The sequence below is a fragment of the Elephantulus edwardii genome, unplaced genomic scaffold (genome assembly GCF_000299155.1).
Source record: "Elephantulus edwardii isolate Elephantulus edwardi_28Jun2011 unplaced genomic scaffold, EleEdw1.0 scaffold00252, whole genome shotgun sequence".
NCBI lineage: Eukaryota > Metazoa > Chordata > Mammalia > Macroscelidea > Macroscelididae > Elephantulus > Elephantulus edwardii.
This window is the reverse complement of record NW_006400002.1, coordinates 3,895,624-3,914,960: the sequence shown is the minus strand read 5'-3', so window position 1 is coordinate 3,914,960 and position 19,337 is coordinate 3,895,624. Positions and strand designations below refer to the sequence as shown.

Below are 19,337 nucleotides of genomic sequence, written 5' to 3'. Positions count from 1 at the left end.
AACAATCTCAATCTTTTCACCATCCATCCTAATGCTACCAGTTGGTCCAGTGGTGAGAATCTTTGTCTTCTTGACATTGAGCCTCAGTCCATACTGAAGGCTGCAGTCCTTGACCCTCTATAGCAAGCGCTTCAGGTCCTCCTCAGTTTCAGCAAGCAGGGTTGTGTCATCTGCATAAAACGCAGATTGTTGCTAGATCTTCCACCAATCCTGATGCCACACTTCTCATAGAACCCAGCCTGTCAGATAATGTGTTCTGCATATAGGTTGAAAAGGTATGGAACCAGAATACATCCATGGTGTACACCCTTCCCAATTTTGAACCATGCATTGTTGCCGTGCTCTGTTCTGACAACTGCCTCTTGGTCCAAGTATAGGTTTTGCATTAGAACAATCAAGTGTTCTTGGATTCCCATTCTTCTCAGAGTCAGCCACAGTTTATTATGATCCACACAGTCAAATGCCTTTGCATAATCAATGAAACACAGATAGACATTCTTCTGGTATTCCCTGTTTTCAGCTAAGATCCATCTCACATCAGCAACAATATCCCTAGTACCACAATACACAGGAAGTTGCAAAAATGGTACAGAAGGGTTGTATGTAGTTTCAACTTGGTTTCCTCCAATGATAACATCTTACATAACAGCTACACAGGCAGTCACTGGTTCCCAGCATCATCGATTCCCAACCATAAGTTAAGTTGGAATTTGTCAGTCAGTCACAATTTGTGCATAGATTAAGTTCTTTTGTGGTTTGGTGGGTTTTTTTTCATAGATTTATTGGGGGGAGTAGGGGGTTCATCATTGCACCTTTTCTTCTCACCTCCTCCTTTCCCCCTCACCTGGTGTATACAGTTCCTATTTAGCCTTACTTTAGAAGCCATTAGGAGCTCTCTTGACATAATGTGTTTCCTGTTGTGCTTGAACCACAAAGTCATTAGTTCAAATCTGCCAGCTATTCCAAAGAAAAGGCTGGCAGTCTCCTCCCATAACCATTTACAGCCTTGGAAACCTAATGAAGGGTCACTAGGGGTCAGAACTGACCCAGTAGCAATGGGTTGGGTTGGGGTTTTCAGATTTCCTGGTGATACATAAAATGAAACATTACACTAATAACCCTAAAGTAAATGTCTCAAATCTGCCTGCTATTAGAGGGAGAAAGTTGGGACAGCCTACTTCTGTGGAGATCTCTAGCCTGGGAAACCCTCTGAGGCGCGTCTCTTGTTTGCAGGATCGCTGTGAGTCAGAATCCTCTCAATGGCAGTGTGTTTAGCTTGCTTACTGTTACCATTTTAGAGCAAGAAAAGACCCAACGCCTTTTAAATCATTTAGAATCTGAACACAGCAGGTGAAGTTGATTAGCATGAAGAATTTGTTATAAGTAGGGACTGATTCAGTCATTTCAAAGTGAAAACAAATTTACATAACATTAACGCTCACCTTGGAAGCAGCACTGCTGCACTCAAAGATGGCAGCCGCCCACGCTGCTTTGAATGAGTGTGGCTTTCCAGTCATAGCAATAATCCAGTCTCAAATATCAGGCTCCTGAAATGTCTCACTACCCCTCTTCCAGGTCTTCCCCATTCCAAAGCGTCATCCTGGTTTTTTTCCATCCCAGTCACCATGTCAATCACCCCAATTGCATAGGTCCAAGTCTGTTCCCGTTTTGCTTCATCATTCATGTCAGATCTGGCTTTGAAGCCTTGTAATAAACGGCCAGTGGGAACTGTCTGTAAACCAAATGTTTATAACCTGGGAACTGCCTGCTCAGTGTCTAAGCCAGGAAATTATTCCTGCAATCCACAGACTTTATTCACATCTCACCAGTTTTACATGCATGCTTGTCTCTGTGTTTGTGTGTGCGTGCGCGTGCTTGTACACTTATTATCTATGTGCACACACAGTTTTATCACATGAATCAGCTATAGATTCTTGTAGCTACAGTCAAGATACAGAATTATTCCCTTAATACAAAGATCCATCTTTCTTCCCTTTATAATAACAAAAAGGTGATAATTTTTAGTTAGAAATACAGCAACCACTATCATCGATATAGAAGCATAGCTTCCTGCTAGATGCTGGGTATATATGGTAAAGTTTCTCTTAAGAGAGTTAATATGTTAGGTCAGTTTACAGTTACTTGAGTATTTTGTTTCCCAGGCCCCCAGTCTAGTCTGACAACTACCAATCTCTTCTCTTTCTCTATAATTTTCAGTGTGAATGAGTGAAGGGGAGTGTAATTACACATTTCATGTTGAAGTTTAGTTAAAGGGCTATCAAAGAGGGAAATTGGTTGAGGGCAGCCTTAGAGCGTAGCCATACCATGGGGCTCTCTCATGCCTTGATATAAGTTGCATTTGTCAGAGGCTTTGAATTTACCTGAGTTACCACTAATGCTTAGATTCAAGGGGTCCAACTTGTATCAATCAGAGATAAATGAGTCTTGATGAATCAAACTATCATTGTTAATTGGAGCCAGAATACCCATGTTGGCTGAACACTGCACTCTTCCCCAGTGAAAATTTAATTATGAGAAATGAAATTATTAAGGCCAGAAGGTGACATTTTGTCAGAGCAAAGGAAATAATATGTAACCATTTTTAGGATAGAGATGTAGCATCCAAGTTTATGAAAATAGAACATGACTGTCCTCTTTCTAGATTCCAGTGCACCAAGTACTGTCTCTAAAATGAGTTTTAATGTATTTGGACAGGTTACAGTTACTTGAGTATTTTCCCTCCTTCTCTTAGTAGATGTGCTAACGTGTCCACAGTCATACCAGTCTGTGTTATGTGACTTGGTCATTTCCATCTCAGGATGACCTTATCTTTGTCACCTAATGTGGATACCCTAATGTACCCACTGATAGGTGGCAGTGCAATTTGGGACTCTGTGTAAAGAACCCTGGTGGCAGAGTGCATAGGGAGTTATGCTCCTAACCCAAAGCTGAGGCCTCTCTGGTGGTTTGGATCCACCAGCAGCTCCTGGGAGGAAGATGCACATCTCTGTCTGTGCGATTTACAGCTTCTGACAACCCACTGTAGGGTCAGCTAGGAGTCGGTTCTGACTCGACTGTGAAAAAGATTCCACAACTTTGTCAGCAGATCCTTTCGCTGTACCTACACTTTTATTTGGAGCCATGACTAGCTGATGAGAATAACTTAATGGTGTGTGTTTCGTTGATATATTCTTGGGTTCTTCATCCTCAGGCAGGTTTCGGGCAGACAACTTAAACAAGCTGAAGAACCTATGCAGCAGAACCATTGGAGAGAAGATGAAGGTAAGAACTTGTTACCAGCTAGTGGTGTGGTGAGTTACTGAATTGAGAGTTGGAGAAGAGATGTTTGTGGCCTTAACTAACATGCAACATAATTTCTAACTGAATGTCTAATTCTTTTCAGTTACTGAATTTCTTACCAAATAGAGAAAAATTTAAAACCATTAAGAATTTGTGAAATGCTAAAAAAAAAAGAATTTGTGAAATGCTGCACAACATGAATGAATCTGTGACAAATTATGCTAAATGACATAAGTCAAAAGGACATTAAAAAAATAGGAAATTTTTACACATAGAGTCAATCTTGGAAGATCAACAGTGATGAAAAGGGAAGGAGAGAGGAGCAAAACTTAATATTTAGATACGTGAAAGACACACGCAGTAAAGGTTTGAAGAAGCATTGCAATTCATTACATTAATCAAATATAATGAATGTTGTAAACAAGTAATGAATGAATGAATGAAAACCAATATGATTTAGAAAATTTAACTCAAAATTTTTTTTAAAAAAAGCTAGGCAGTATTTTCTGACATGAGTGAGGTTCTTACCCTTCAGATCATTTTTCCTACACAGGTCATTTCTCACTAGTTCTGTCCTAATTATAAGAATAAAGTTTCAGGGGACCTCTGGTGGCCTAGTGGCAAGAAGCTGTACTACAATCCCAGAGGTGCACAGTTTGAATTCACCAGATGCTCTTCTGGAGAAGGAGAGGCAACTCCTCCTGTACTAGTCAGATCCAATTTGATGGTACACACTAATAAAATTTTTTAAAAAAAGAATAAAGTTTCCACTAGTAATCTTTTATTTCTTTCTCTCTACACATGGTGCCAGAAAGCTTTTTCTTTTGGTACAGTTCAGATTTTTTTTTGTCCCAGTGTAGTTATGTTTCTTAGTGAAAAGGGAAGATGTGGAGTCCAAATTCCAACTTACACTGTTGGCTGTGTGACTTTAAGCAAGTAGTTAACTTCTGAGGCTCAGTCTTCTTGTCTGTAAAATGAACACACTAATAGTCACCTAGCAGCAATGACCAAAAACACTGCTGCCAAGTCAATTCCAGTTCATAGCACTGACCATAAAGAGTAACTGTCCTGTCATTTCTAAGGTTGTACTGTTTGTAGAAACAGATTACCACTTCATTCTTTTACAAAAGTGGTTCAGTGGGTTTGAACCACCGACCTTGTGTTTAGCAGCTGAGTATTTAACCACTATGTCACCAGGTCTCCTGGCATAGTACAGAATAGTGAGAACTGAATTGTTGAAATGTACAGAACTGGGCACAATGCCGAGGACATGGTAGTTTCTCAGCAATTGTGTGTGACAATGGATGGCATGGATTCCTGGCCTCCGCCCAGAATCCCTTCTCATGCCTGAAGAATGTCACATTTCAGCTCAACTTTTGCCTTGGGTTCCAAAATACATTGGGGTTTTTTTTTCATTCTTAACTTTTTAATTTCCTTAGTCACTTTTGAAGAATATTTTTAATGCCTTATACAGTGTATATATACTTTTTAAGTTGTAGACCTTAAAAAACTTTGGAATCAGCAATGAATGAATGGAAATCCAAAATCTCTGTAAATGCTCATTAAAATTATTAAAAAATAAAGAGAGGAAAAAAAACAAACTTTGGAACCAATAAAGAACGTAACAAAATAAGATTACGAAAAAAGAAATAAAATTACCTTAGGGTTCTAGCAGCTTTAATTTCTCTTTACATCTGTGCTTTCTGTTGATGGTATTTTGTCATACTTTCAGCCTGCGACTTTACTGTGGAAATGAGAATCTTATCTCTTCCAATAGGTTCCTTATAATTTACCGTTTGCAACACGTCCGAGGTTCCAGAATCATGTTAATTCTCTGTATACACCTGTCTGTGTGTTCTTTGCTGCATAAACATACATAGTGCTGGTATTTTGGGGTTTTTATATAGGAAGAAGATAGGAATCAGTATTTTCATTTGTTATCTCTGGTAAACAGGGAATGTTCTTTCTTGTTCTCTATTGATAGGAAGAATCCTTTAACTTCTCTAACATGTTAAAAATTTCCAAACCCTTTCATGTGCATCTCATTTTGTTACTTCAGACCTGGAGTGTATTGAGTCCCTTTATCAGGTAACAGAATAGGGTTAAGGAAATGAAGGGACTGCCTCCAGTCATACACATGAATTAGTTACAGAAGGAGGCCATCAGACAAGAGTACCTGGTTACCACATGCCCCCCTTACCTATAATATCATTCAAAAATCTTGAGATTTAGACCATTTCTTTTTCCTGCCTTAGTATGTTGATCTATACTTGTTATTATCAAAATTCATTCTGATATTTCCAGTCTCTTCTAGTTTTCTTAAGATGACTTTGCTCTGGGTTTCTGAGTAGGAGTTGGATTAGAACCCTGACTTCTTACTTTGCTAAGTGAAAATGTACAATAGAATCTAAAGGATTTCAGTGCTTAACTTTTAAGAATATTTAGCCATTTCTTTTGACTGGTTTTTTTTGTGCAATAGACCATAAAGTTGTATAAACATAATTTCCTATTATGTATGTAAAAGTAAAACAAAAAACCTGAGAACATTTATTGTGATTTCTTACACATCCTTTTTTTATTATTATTCATTTTAATGAAAATTTACAGAGACTTTAGATTTCCGTTCAGTCATTGTTACACTTTTCTCCCTGCCCACTCCTCCCCCCTGCAGTACACTCTTCTCTTTGAAAAGTAAAAGAAATTTTTTTTTCATTGTTTTACAATCCCTCCCCCCAGGTCCACTCCACTATGCAGCCTTCATTCTGGACTCCTGTCATGACTAAAATACCTAATCACATATTCCTTGTAAGCAGTTTTCTCCCTCATCTGTTTCAATGCAGTATACATTATTTATCCCGTCTTTCTCAGTCTCCCCCCAACCCTAATGTCAGTCCTGTTTTACAAGAGTGGCACTATGCAGTGTAAGTCCTTTTTACACATCCTTTTTATTCATAATGACAAAGCAGACTCTTAAATCATCTCAAATAAATTTGAAACAATTTTTCTTGAGATCATACATCTTTTTTATTTAAAACTTTAACTTGAAATTATCTTCCCCACTGCTGTTGTCTAATCATCATCTAGTTATGCTGACTCACAGTGACCCCGTGTGTACAGCGTAGATCCAAGCTCTGTAGCATTTGCAGGGCTGTGGCCTTTTGGAAGCAGATTACCAGACCTGCCTTCCAGGATCCTTGGGATGGGCTCAAACCTCCAACGTTTTAGTAGGTATAGTTGAACGTTTAACCATTTGTGCCACCCAGGGACTTTGTCTTCCCAATTACTCTGTGCAAGGATTAGAAATTATAATTTGGCAAAATTTCACAAAAGATAAAGAGGAAAATCGGGGGTAAAAATATACTCTAGCTCTGGTTATATTTCTTTGATTTTGTAAAATTAGAGTCCCTGAGTGCAAATGGTTAAGGTGCCATGAAGAAAGAGTTGGCCGTTTATTTTGAAAACATCATCCATTGAAAACCCTGTGGACCCTGTGGAGCACAGTTCTCTCTTCCATACAGGGGTTAATATGAGTCAGAATCAAACTCCGTCGCAACTGGTTGCTGCTTTACCAAGTTGCATGGCTTACTCAAAACTTAGACTCTATAGCTTTTCCTCAAAAATTTGTTTTTCCTTAGCTCACTAGTTTTCTATAACCCAACTCTTGTCTTTCCCTTAACTTCAGTGTTGAGATTTTTCTCAGCACATAGGCACAGTTCACCCCCAGGGACTGCTGAGCTCCAAACTACCTTTCCAGCAATTTAGAGTTTATGAGCATTTTCAGATACATTTTCTAGATATCTTAACTGTTTTATGCCCAGGATAAGACATTATTCTTCCCATGGTGCTAACTCTCAAATCCCAATAGGTTAACTGATTGGTCTGGGGAGTAGAATTAGTAAGTGGCAGAACGTTGACTTCTGACTTTAAATGTTGTTGTTATATTGTTATGTGCCATCGAGTCGTTTCCGACTCATAGCGACCCTATGCACAACAGCTCTAAACCCTGCTCTATCCTGCGCCAACCGCACCGCCTCTGACACACCCATCCCGATTACCCCAGTCACCGAATCAATCCATCTCATAGAGGGTCTTTAAATATGACTTTAAATACATAGCATTTTCTCCCACATGTTGTTTAGAAAAATTCTGTATATAGAAAGTTGGACAATTAAGCTATGTTTTTGTTATTGTTGTTATGTGCCATCGAGTTGCCTGTGACTCACAGTGACCCTCTGTACAACAGCTCTGAACCCCGCCCTATCCTGAGCCAGTCTCACTGACTCTGATACACCTACCCCCATTGCCCCAGTTACTGTGTCAATCCATCTCATCCAGGGTCTTCCTCTCCTGTGCTGTCCCTCCACTCTTCTGAGCATGATGTCCTTCTCCAAGGACTGGTCACTCCTGACCACGTGCCCAAAATATGTGAAACAAAGCTTCAAAATCCTTGCCTCTAAGGAGAAACTTGTTTCACCTTCCTAAAAGAGACCTCTTTGTTCTCTTGGTGGTCCATAGTATGTTCAGTATTCTTCTCCAGCACCACAACTCAAAGACATTGATTCTTCTGTCATTCTTAGTCATTACCCAGTTCTCTGATGCATAGCAATTAATTGTGAAGACTGTAGCCTAGATCAGGCACATCTTAGTCTCTAGACTGACATTATTGCTCTACAGCTCTTTGGAGAGGTCCCTAACAACAGACTTCACCAGTGTAATTCATCTTATCTATACAGCATGCTAATTTTATATGCCAAATACAACCACATCAGAGATTTTCTTGTATTTGGTTTTGATGAGTTTGTTCTTTCCTGCAGAAAAAGGAGCCAGTGGGAGATGATGAATCCATTCCGGAGGATGTACTGAACCTAGATGACCTGGAGGCAGACACTTTAGCTGTAAGTTATCATCCATTCTGTGGTGTGCACATGGTGAGATGGGTTTCTGGTCATTTCGTCTCAACGGCTCCACATTTGCCTGTGACATACTGAAATACTGTAGCTCAGGATTGTTGCCATCTGCTCTTGTTATACCCTTCCATTGAGTTTTTATGAAAGTAAAGAGTAAGCGGAACAATCAAAGGTAGGAAGAATGGGGCAAAGGAACTGAATTGTGCTTTGCTTATGTTGTTGATCACCAAGTTTGGTGGAGTAGAACTGCTCTGTTGGGTTTTCAAGGCTGTTACCTTTCAGAGACAGACCATCGAACTGTCTGCCATGACACCTCTGGGTAGATTCAAACCACCAGCCTTACCGATAGTAGCCTGGCATTTAACCACTTATAACACCTAAGGACTCTTGCTGGGCAGATATAGTTCTGTTTTGAGGGTTTTTTTTACACAGTCTACTTTAATTCAGCAAACACTCACTACAGAGGCCATACAGTACTAATCTTCAAGTCCTTTAGTCACTGGCCCCTATGTTGAAAACCTTCATATAAAATTACATCGTAATAATCCCAGAGGCACGTGGTTCTAATCTACCAGATGCTCTGCTGGAGAAGAAGGAGCAATCTCCTTCTGTACCAGTCAGATCCTATTTGATGGTACACACATAAAAAATATAATAAAATATAATTTTTAAAAAATATTATAACATGAGTATAAATGCAAGAACAGCAAAGTTTCAGTATTTGAAGGATTAGATTGGGAGGGGGCTGTTCCTATCCAGCTCTTCCTATTAAGGGCACCCTCCCCTCGGGAAAATCGCCATCCAGGCACTTGCAATCAGGAATATAAAATAAGACTTAGACAAGATCTCTTGCTCTCTCCCCCATATACAAACTCTGTAGGGAGCTCTGGTGACTTAGTGGTAAGGAATTGTGCTGCCTATTGAAAGGTGTGCAGTTCGAATCCACCAACTGCGAAAACCCACTGGAGGGTCAGCTAGTGGTTGGTTCCACCCAGCAGTGCACAAGTATACTGTATAAACTTCAAGTTTGAAGATTTAAAGAAAAAAATAGAAAAGCAAGCAGGGAGCAGGGAAAGGATTGCTGTTTGCTTGTTAGGTGTGTGTGGCAATGCATTTAAATTAATTGTCATAACAGTACAGCAACATTTCTTCTCAATAGCTTATTTTTACACATTAAGCAGGGGAAAAAAAACGTATTCTGTAACCAGGTCTAGCCTTGGGATTTGAAAAACCTTATGGAATCACAGTGCGTCACAGGATCAGTTCTGTGCTAGGATCTGGTTCTCAGTGGGAGGAACTGTAAGGGCAGGTGCCCACCTCTGGCCTGCCGGCCCCTGATCCCATGTGTCTGTGGCTGAACGCTGTAGCATAACCGTTGTATGTTACTTGCCCACCATTTTCATTTCTTCACAAGATTGTCAAATGCTAACTACTTTCTATGCTCCAGATGGATTTCCTTGCTAGACATTCTTAAATACCATTGAAAGCATTTTTTAACAAAGTAAAAGAATCCCTTGCTCTTAATAAATTTACTTTCCTTCTGGAAAAATACCGGTTGCTATGGCTTCGAGTGACTCATGGCAGCGGCAGCCTTGTGTCAGAGCAGACTGTGCTTCTTAAGGATTTCGCCAGCTGCTTATTTGGAAGTAGGTCACCAGGCCTTTCCTTCGTGCTACGTCTGGGTGGGCTCAGGCCTCTCCAACATTGTGATTAGGACCAAATATTCTTTTGATTCCTACCCAGAGACTCCTAATCTTTCCGAGAACAATTAAATGCAGTATAATAATTGAGGCTCAGTCAGGAAAATTAAAAAATGTAAATTAAGGGAAAATGCTATGAAAAACTCCTAAAGTATATGAACAAAAAAGAGAGGCCAGAAATATGTTGTGCTGCAGCCCAAAGGCAGGAAGTTCAAATCCTCCAGCCGCTTCACTGGACGTAGATGGGACAGGCTCCTCCCGTGTGATTTTCTTAGCCTCTGAAAACTCGCTGGAGGATCAGCTATGATTCTGCTCCAACTTGATGGTACACAACAGCATTAATGTATCTAGGGAGCTCTAGGAGCTAATCTGTAGAGAATTGCACTGCTAACGCCTAAAGGCGTTCCCAAGTAGATAGATGGGCATTCTCCTCCTGTGTGATTTACAGCCTCTGACAATCTGCTAAGAATCAGCTATGAGTCCGTTCAGAGAGTGCTGAGGGGGGTTTTATCTGTTTAGACACTCCAAAGGAAAGTTAGACACCCCAACAAGTTTCTAAGACAAGACCATTTATATCCCTCTGTGAAATAAATCTCAGTTCTTTGAAGGCCTTTTTCACCTTTGAGCATGCTCCTGAAGGGATGTCACCTAAGTACAACAGGACAGCAGAATTGCATTCCCACTCTGTACTCAACTCGCTGTGACCTGGCTCTGGGCCTGTGCTTTTGTTCTACAGAACCTGAAAGTTTCACAGATCAAAAAAGTCCGACTCCTTATCGATGAAGCCATCCTGAAGTGTGATGCGGAGCGGATCAAGCTGGAAGCAGAGCGGTTTGAGAACCTCCGAGAGATTGGGAACCTTCTGCATCCCTCTGTGCCCATCAGTAACGATGAGGTGGGCCTCCTGGCCTTTTGCTGTTGCTGGCTTGGGAGGGGCGGGCTGGGAGCTGTGAAACACTGGCAGACTGTATAATAGGCCTTGTGTCATAAGCAGGCTCTTTGTATATTCCCTCTGCCCACCAATTGAGAATTGAAGGAGTCAGATCCTTGCCTGATTGGGAAGTAACAGAGACAGCAGGTAGGAGGAGACTCCTGGCACTGAAATCTCTTCTAAATAGGGCTGCTGTCCTCCACTGCGTGTTGCCCATGGCAGCAGCGAGTCTTGTGGGAGGGATCTGCTAAATCAACCTAACCCCCTCACCCCCACCCTGCTGAGAAGCTGCAGGTTGAAGGGAAATCTGCATGATAAAAGTTTCCTGCTGAGCAGGAACTTCCCCAGCACAAAGCTGCTCCCAGCCCAGCCTTTGTTCCCTGACACCCCAGCCGTGGCAGGGCCCATCTGTGCCTCTTTCATTCATTCCCTGGTGAGTGCTAAACTTACTGCTGGCTAGGGTGTGGGAGGCTGAGAGGCCGCCTAGCCCAGACTCTGAGGTCAGGGCCCAGAGCCCGCCCTCATGTAGCCCCAGAACCAATGAGAGCTTGGGGGGGGGCTACATTCTCTTCAGCACCCCAGGCGATGACTATTATCTGGCACGGCTTGTCCTGTATAGGCCTTTTCAAGAAAGAACTGTTTAAACGAGGGAAAACAAACAAACAAAACCAAACCAAATGTCTTGGAAAACCATGATTTCACCTTCTAGAAGCTCTTCTTGAAATTTGTATATTATTATTTCCCCCTCTCACTCTCTCCTGATTATAAATTCTCCAGAAACATCCCCCCCTTTTTTTTTTGTCTCAGCACCTGATGACAAGAACTTGAGTCCATCACAGAGTCAGGTGGATATTGAAGTAGAATTTGGAACGATGAAGTTTGTAGGAGTAAGGAGTTGTGGGTCTTTCTTATTTCCTTAGGATGCAGACAACAAAGTAGAGAGGATTTGGGGCGACTGTACTGTCAGGAAGAAGTACTCACACGTGGACCTGGTGGTGATGGTGGATGGCTTCGAAGGCGAGAAGGGCGCTGTGGTGGCTGGGAGTCGAGGCTATTTCCTAAAGGTGAGAGTTAGGAACTATTGAGGACAGAATTATGAAGCATTTTTTCTTTATTTGCAGAAAACCATAATGTTGTTCTTCTGCCTTTCTGTGGCTAACTTTTTGGAAGTTAGGTCTCTTTGTAGCATGATCGTACAATGTTATACTAAGTGATCCTACACAGAGGTAGTCTGCCGATTTGGTTATCCAGACGTGTTAACTGTCCAGGTTGCCAACTGCTGTGCCAGGCACTGGAGGGGAAAAACAGACTTGAATTTAGGCCTCTGCCTTCAGGAGCTCAGTGTAATTACATGGTGAGATAAATAATAAAGAATCAGGATCTACTTGATATGTACTATGGTCTGAGTAGGTCCAGAGTGCTATGAGAATAGACAAGTGGGAATAATAAGCCTGGGTGTGGTAAAAGAAGAATTCTAGGTGAGCTCTGGTGGCCTAGTGGCAAGAAGCTGCAACTGCAATCTCAGAGGTGCACATTTCGAATCCACCAGATGCTCTGCTGGAGAAGGAGGAAAAATCACCTCCTGTGCCAGTCAGATCTGATTTGACGGTACACACCAAAAAAAAAAAAAAAAGAAGAAGAATTCTGGAAATACTGTACAATTGTACTTTGAAGTGTATTTGTAAATACAAATGAAGGCAGTGTTTTAAGAATTAGCACAGGGCAACTCCCAGGCACTGTGAGTGAACAATCCTTTTCCCTTTAGTATCTTACAGGGAATTCGTTTTATGATGTGCTTAAATGGTGTGCTAGCGTTGGTGTTGAGAATCTCAAGTTAGTTGTTACAAAGAATTGGGGGGTCTTGCTGGCCTCTGACCAGGACAGTCACGCTTGCTTGCTCCAGTTGCCTCTGAGTGTACCTTCTCGTAGGTGGACCTGAAAACAACACTCTCACACAGTCTTCTTTCTACGCATTTAGGGAGTCCTGGTGTTCCTGGAACAGGCACTCATCCAGTATGCCCTTCGCACGTTGGGAAGTCGGGGCTACACTCCCATCTACACCCCCTTTTTCATGAGGAAGGAGGTCATGCAGGAAGTGGCACAGCTCAGCCAGTTTGATGAAGAACTTTATAAGGTGAGCAGCCCGGAGCTGGGCCCCACATCGACCTCTTCATTTGTGAAGCTTAGAGCAGCACTGTCCAACAGCGCCCTGTGAGGACAGAAATCTGCTAGATCTGTGACTGCTAAGCACTCACTTCAAATGTGGGCAGTGCAGCTGAGGGACTAAACTTTTTCATGTAGCTGGTGGATACCATATTGGGCACAGATACAGAATATTTTTCTTTTTCTAGGTAGTCTATGATCTGTCTAGAGCATCCTACTGTGTTCCAACACTATTTATTAAATGGTGCTTGACAAGAACAAATTATAGAAGTAACACTAAATCCTGTCTTCCTGCATGCGACCCCAGATTGGAAGCCTCCACAGGGCAAGACACTTTCCTTGGCTTACAACCAGAGTTCACGTTGAGATTCAGAATGTCATTATGACTTACTTTAATACTGACCATAGCAGCCCCAAAGGTGGCTTAGTTCTAAGGAGTTGCCCTGCCAACCCAAAGACAAGTGGTTCAAATCCACCAGCTGCTCCGTGGGAGAAAGATGAGCAATCTTCTCTCATGTGATTAACTACCTCTGCAAACCCTTTGGAGGGTCAGCTATGAGTTGGTTTCCACTCCACGGTACACAGCAACAACATAACGGCCCCAGAGCATTTGGCCAAAAGGTCAGCAGCTCGTGTCCACCCAAAGGTGAAGCATTCTGCTCCCACAAAGATTTACAGCACCTAAAACCTTATGAGACAGTTCTCCTTTGTTCTGCAGTGTTTCTGTGACTCAGAATCATTCCAACAGCAGTGAGTTTATGGGTTGACCGCCCCAGCCTGTGTCCAGCCTTTGGAATTCCTGCAATGTCTCTGCCAACAGCTGTCCTCACAGCTCAGTCTACCTCTCACTGGTACCTCTCCTTCTGGTTGTCTGTTGGAAGTGGAGGCTTTGTTTTTCCTAGCTTGTTTCCTTCCAAGACCCGGGTGGAGGAAGAGCCCACTGCTCGGCTCATCTTCTACAGGGAGATCAGTTTAATAAGGAGAGCCTGTGCCCGCTGGGACCTGAAGCATTCATGATTATGATTTTCATTCCAGATTCACTAGGAAACAAAATAGTCTCTCTTTTAAACCCCAAGCATTGGGAGAAGCTTGGAATCTGCTCTTTTTTTCCCCTCTTCTAATAAGGGTAAGGATATGCCCGTGTAGGAAACCTGTTATACCTGCTCTCTTTTTCTAATCTGAGCCTCCAAGATTGGGTAACTACTAACAACCTTAAGAAATATCCAGTGCTGGCAATACTAGGGAGAAGTAGGGAGTGGTATGAGAAATACTAGGCAGCCTGTGTTAGGTGTTTTCTGCGTCCTCCGTCTTTTATCCTGATGGTTCTGGAGAGGATCACAGGTCTTGGTAGTGAGGAATTTGGCCTGGCACGCCTTGCGTGTTATGCTGTTATTAAACACAGTTGAACTGATTTGGACTCATATCGTCCCCAAGTGTCAGTACAGATGTCTCATGGGTTCTCTAGACTTTGGTCTCTACTGGAACACATTGTTGGGTCTTCTTCCCACAGAGCTGGTGGGTAGGTTCAAACTCCCAGGCTCAGGTTAGCACCCACATGCTTATGCATCATCAGGGCCCCTTCTTGGAGCAGCCCATGGATTCCAACCACCTGCCTTTGGGTTGGCAGCACCACTCATTACCGACTAGGCGATCTCATCTAGTCTGCCTTTTTTTTGCCCCCTATCAGGGACCCCATGTTGGTGTGGTCCCGTCTCTTCCATGTGTGTTTTAGTGTCCCTTCTCTATTCTCAGATGGAGGTTAAAACCATGCCTTTTTGACCTGTCATTCCTGTGGCTTCTTGTTTTCGCTGAGATCTGTTGTGCTGGCTCTTAACCTAGGCCCCTCCTCCCACAGGTGATTGGCAAAGGCAGTGAGAAGTCGGACGACAACTCCTATGATGAGAAGTACCTGATCGCCACCTCGGAGCAGCCCATCGCTGCCCTCCACCGAGATGAGTGGCTGCGCCCGGAGGATCTGCCCATCAAGTATGCCGGCCTGTCCACTTGCTTTCGCCAGGAAGTGGGCTCCCACGGCCGTGACACCCGGGGCATCTTTCGAGTCCATCAGTTTGAGAAGGTGAGTTGAGAGTCTTCTGTGAAGCCGTCAGGGTGGTTAGAGGAAAGGACATCCATGTCGCCCTAACCCCCTGGCCCTAGCGCCTCCTCTCACTGCCTGCGTCTGTGTTTCTGGGGAAGAGCCTGTGGTGCACACGTGGACTGGCTCTGAGCACAAACCACCCTCTCTGATTCACCAGCTTCACATTTAACAGCTGTGTGACCTTGAACGAGTTGCCTAACCTTTCTGTGCTCACTTTCCTCTTCTGTAAAATGAGGATAATAGTAGTACCTGTTCTCCCAGGCCTACCCTAACGATTATACTAGTTACACTTAGAACAGTACCTAGTATGTATGAGTTAGTTGTCTACATATTGTCATAGTTCCCGCAGGCCCAGGCCAGCCAGCACCGATTTCTGCTGGGCACCCAGCATGGCTTGCTTCCTGGTAGTGTAGGAGTAAGTTCATTTTCAGGCTGTTTCCCACCTTTCACCCTATACCCTTGTCCCTGTCTCCTCGTGTCCCTCTGTGCAGATTGAACAGTTTGTGTACTCGTCACCACATGACAACAAGTCATGGGAGATGTTTGATGAGATGATTGCCACCGCCGAGGAGTTCTACCAGTCTCTGGGGATTCCTTACCACATCGTGAATATTGTCTCAGGTAGGAGTCCCGTCACCTTGCCTGCCTCCCTCTCCTGCATCCCACAGGCACCACCCTCAGCAGCTCAGCAGCCACACAAAGAAATAGCTCACAGTCCAACTAATCACCCACATTAATTAAAAAATCACACTCTTCTCACTTGGGAGTGTTTGGCAATAAGACTGTCGGGGTGTGATTTCACTTTTGGGCCTAGAAAATGAATTAAATAAGCCTTCAGACTTGCTAAAGGTTAGCCTCCTGAAACCCAGTCCCTCCTTCATGAGTTCTCCGGGGGTCTCCATGCAGGTTCTTTGAATCATGCTGCCAGTAAGAAGCTTGACCTGGAGGCCTGGTTTCCGGGCTCTGGAGCCTTCCGAGAGTTGGTCTCCTGTTCTAACTGCACAGACTACCAGGCTCGCCGGCTCCGAATCAGATACGGCCAGACGAAGAAGATGATGGACAAGGTAAAGGGTCCCCAGGGCAACAGGAACGGGGCCTTTGATATATCTGGAGCCATCTCAACCCTTGGAGTACAGAGAGCCCACAGCACCGTGCGGAAGGCAGAGCATCTCAGTCTAGGTCGATAAAGGGACTTCAAAAAGGACAACTGCTGAGTTAGAACTGGGCGCTTTTAGATAGAGACTTCAGTCTAGCTCTGTCATACAAGTTAATCTTAGCTCCTTTTCCTCTAGACTTTGTTTTCTTTAATTCTATCTAGAGAAAGAATAATCCTCATTTATCTACACAGAACATATTGGAGGTAGTGTCTTCTCAATTCTCACCTCAGGAGAGCTCAAGCCTACAAATTTATCTCCTCAAACCTAATTTTCAGACCCTAGTTTTTTCTAAAGGGATCATGATTGAGTAGCACATTATGGTTTGAGCTGCTAACTAAAAGATCAACAGTTTGTATCCACCATTGGTTATGTGAGAGAAGGATTTACAGCCTTGAAGCCCGACGAAGTGTGGCCGTGAAGCACCTCTACCTGAAGGTGGCTGGTAGGTCCGTCTTTTCCAAGACAAGGGCTTTGCAAGGGTTAAAAGGAAAAGCCACAGTGGTGGTGTCTTGTCTTTCCCCAGAAGTGGCCATTGCCTCATTAGCCACAACTCCCCTCGGAATTCCAGGATAAGGATTCTTCAGCAAAAGGAACATTTCCTCAGAGTACTGGCTTGAAAGGGGAAAGGAAACCAGAAATTGGCTCTCTGAAAGGGGGATAGTAGGGCATGAGGCACGCAGTAGCTGGCTTCTACGCTTTCACAAATGTAGTTATTAGTAAGATGATTGTAAGAGAAAACTGACAATGTAGATGAACAAAATATCATGTAAATGAGAGATTGTATAAATCACAGTTTACATGCATGAGACACAATGTACATAAATGGTAAAAATACTCATTTTTTAAAAAAAGAATACCAGGACATATCACTTCTTGCTCATGAAGATATGTCTAATAGACAGTAAATGCCAAGTAGAATTAGCGTTTAGGAAGGAAATGATAATGTGAAGACCTATTGTTTCATATAGGATAGCTGCCTTTCTTGGCTCTGAGAGTAAGGTTACTGTACATCAGTAAGACCAGCCCAGGGTTGAGCTTCAGCTGCTGTCCTGGGTCCTGTCTTCCCAGGTGGAGTTTGTGCACATGCTCAATGCCACAATGTGTGCCACGACTCGCACCATCTGCGCCATCCTGGAGAACTACCAGACGGAGAAGGGCATCATCGTGCCTGAGAAGCTGAAAGAGTTCATGCCGCCAGGTATGGCTCAGAGCCTGGCTCACCTTCCTGTCGTTTAGCTTCACGTTCTTCTAAATAGCTAGTTCCTTTCCAAAAACCCCTAGTTAACACATTCAGACTCTTTCCTACTCGCTGGGGACCTCACCAGATCAGGGGGCCTGCCTGGGGAATGCCGCTGGAGTCCAGAGGTGGGAAGAATGAATGAAACCAGAGGCCTTCACATGCGCCTTTTGTTCAGAGGGTTGTTGTCTCCCTGGCTCTGACTCTCAGAAAAACAGGGGGTTATTATTTGGTTGACTCTTCCCTTCCAGGTCTCCAAGAACTGATCCCTTTTGTGAAGCCTGCACCCATTGACCAGGAGCCGTCAAAGAAGCAGAAGAAGCAGCACGAGGGCAGCAAAAAGAAAGCGGCCGCAGATGTTGCCCTGGAAGGCCGACTGCAGAGCATGGGAGTCACCGACGCCTGAACATTCCTTCCGCCCAGTTCTCCAGGCTTTCATCTGTGTCACCTGGGATCTCAGAGCCTGCCCAAGCACAGGGAAGCCAGGCACCCACTCCTCACCCTGCCCCATCTGACTGTGTAGCTGAGGGGAATGGTCTGCCACAGGCAGCACGCATGTCCCCATCTCTTCGCATGGGCATAGGATTTCATCACGGTGACTGAGGAAGCCATGTAATAAAACAAGTCTCCTGGGGCGTTAACCCTGGCTCTGACGAGTCTCTCTATGACTTCACTGAATGCAGATTCTCCTTCCAAATAAGCCTCTTCTGTTTAGCAAGTCAGAGAGCCTTTGAGAAGGTAGGTGAAAGCAGGGGAATACTATTAATAAAGGATCAGCTCACATCTTCTCTGCACAGGCTGGTAGGACAAGGGCCAGCATCTCCTTTATAATTGCACTCCTGCTAAAAGCAGTGAGGTAGGACTGAGTTTGTTGTTGGGTGCTATCAACTTGATTCTGACTCAGAGTGGCCTTGTGTGACAGAGTAGAAGTGTCCTGTGCATGGAGTTTCCTAGGATGTAGCTTTTATAGAGACAGATTGCCAGGTCTTTCTTCTGCTTAGCAGCAGGCCTCCTAGGGCGTGCTTAGAGACCACAATCGACGTGAAGGGGCTCATATAGCACATATTCACCAGGAAGGGCTCCGGGGTGGAGAGGGAGGCTGTGAGGACCTCTAGAGAGGTGAGAATATTCTCAATATTGAATTTAGACCAAAAGGGCAAGACCTAAACTGCTACTTCTCTTTCCAGCGCCCCCCCCAAAGATACCACCTCCACTAGCTGCTTGTGACACAGCTCTAAATGCTGTTGTTTATGGCCATGGCTAAGGTGCCAGATAGAACCAAAATAATAGACAAAAGGAATATATTTTCACATGAGTTGAATAAAGAAAAGAAATAACATCTAAACACCCCGTCTTTTCTTCCTTAAAAGGAGGATTAATACATGATCTGTAAAACCTAAATAAATTGCCTAGAAGCTCAAAAGAAACACCTCTGAGGGCTGATGCTAGCGGAGGACATGGAGAGGACTATTTGCCCTAATAGCTAGCTCCCCATTTCCCTGTGGAGGGGAGTGTTTCTACCTTTTATTTACCTGCAGCCTTTCATCCTACAATCTACAAACAATCAGCTTTAATAACACCTTATGTTCGTTTAGTGCTTCTCTCCTAGGAGCTCAGGATACTTCCTAGAGTTGATCTCTTTTATCTTGGTGACAGTCCCAGAAGGTAGGGTGGGGACATGATTATACCTGTTCCATCACTGGGAAGGCAGAAGCAGGGTGGGTACGGGAGATGCCATGGCCAGGTGGCAGTCTGGAGGCTGCCTCAGTACTCTCAGCTTAGCTCTGTCCAAGCAGTGGCTTCTCCCCTGAGCCTGTGGAGCTTGGGCTAGGTTTTCCTCTCGC

General features: G+C 43.6%; 1 protein-coding gene across 1 annotated transcript in view; it reads left to right on the top strand.

Annotated features, from left to right (window-relative positions):
* The window catches only part of SARS (seryl-tRNA synthetase), a 35,173-nt gene extending 17,045 nt beyond the window's left edge, over nucleotides 1-18,128 (top strand). The window contains exons 2-11 of the mRNA XM_006899338.1: nucleotides 3,212-3,282; nucleotides 8,115-8,195; nucleotides 10,644-10,802; nucleotides 11,759-11,902; nucleotides 12,817-12,972; nucleotides 14,857-15,078; nucleotides 15,591-15,720; nucleotides 16,006-16,163; nucleotides 17,325-17,454; nucleotides 17,745-18,128. Of these exons, the coding sequence (XP_006899400.1) occupies nucleotides 3,212-3,282; nucleotides 8,115-8,195; nucleotides 10,644-10,802; nucleotides 11,759-11,902; nucleotides 12,817-12,972; nucleotides 14,857-15,078; nucleotides 15,591-15,720; nucleotides 16,006-16,163; nucleotides 17,325-17,454; nucleotides 17,745-17,899 (1,406 nt within the window). The 3' untranslated portion in view covers nucleotides 17,900-18,128. The remainder of the gene's footprint in view (nucleotides 1-3,211; nucleotides 3,283-8,114; nucleotides 8,196-10,643; nucleotides 10,803-11,758; nucleotides 11,903-12,816; nucleotides 12,973-14,856; nucleotides 15,079-15,590; nucleotides 15,721-16,005; nucleotides 16,164-17,324; nucleotides 17,455-17,744) is intronic.
* Nucleotides 18,129-19,337: the final 1,209 nt, after the last annotated feature.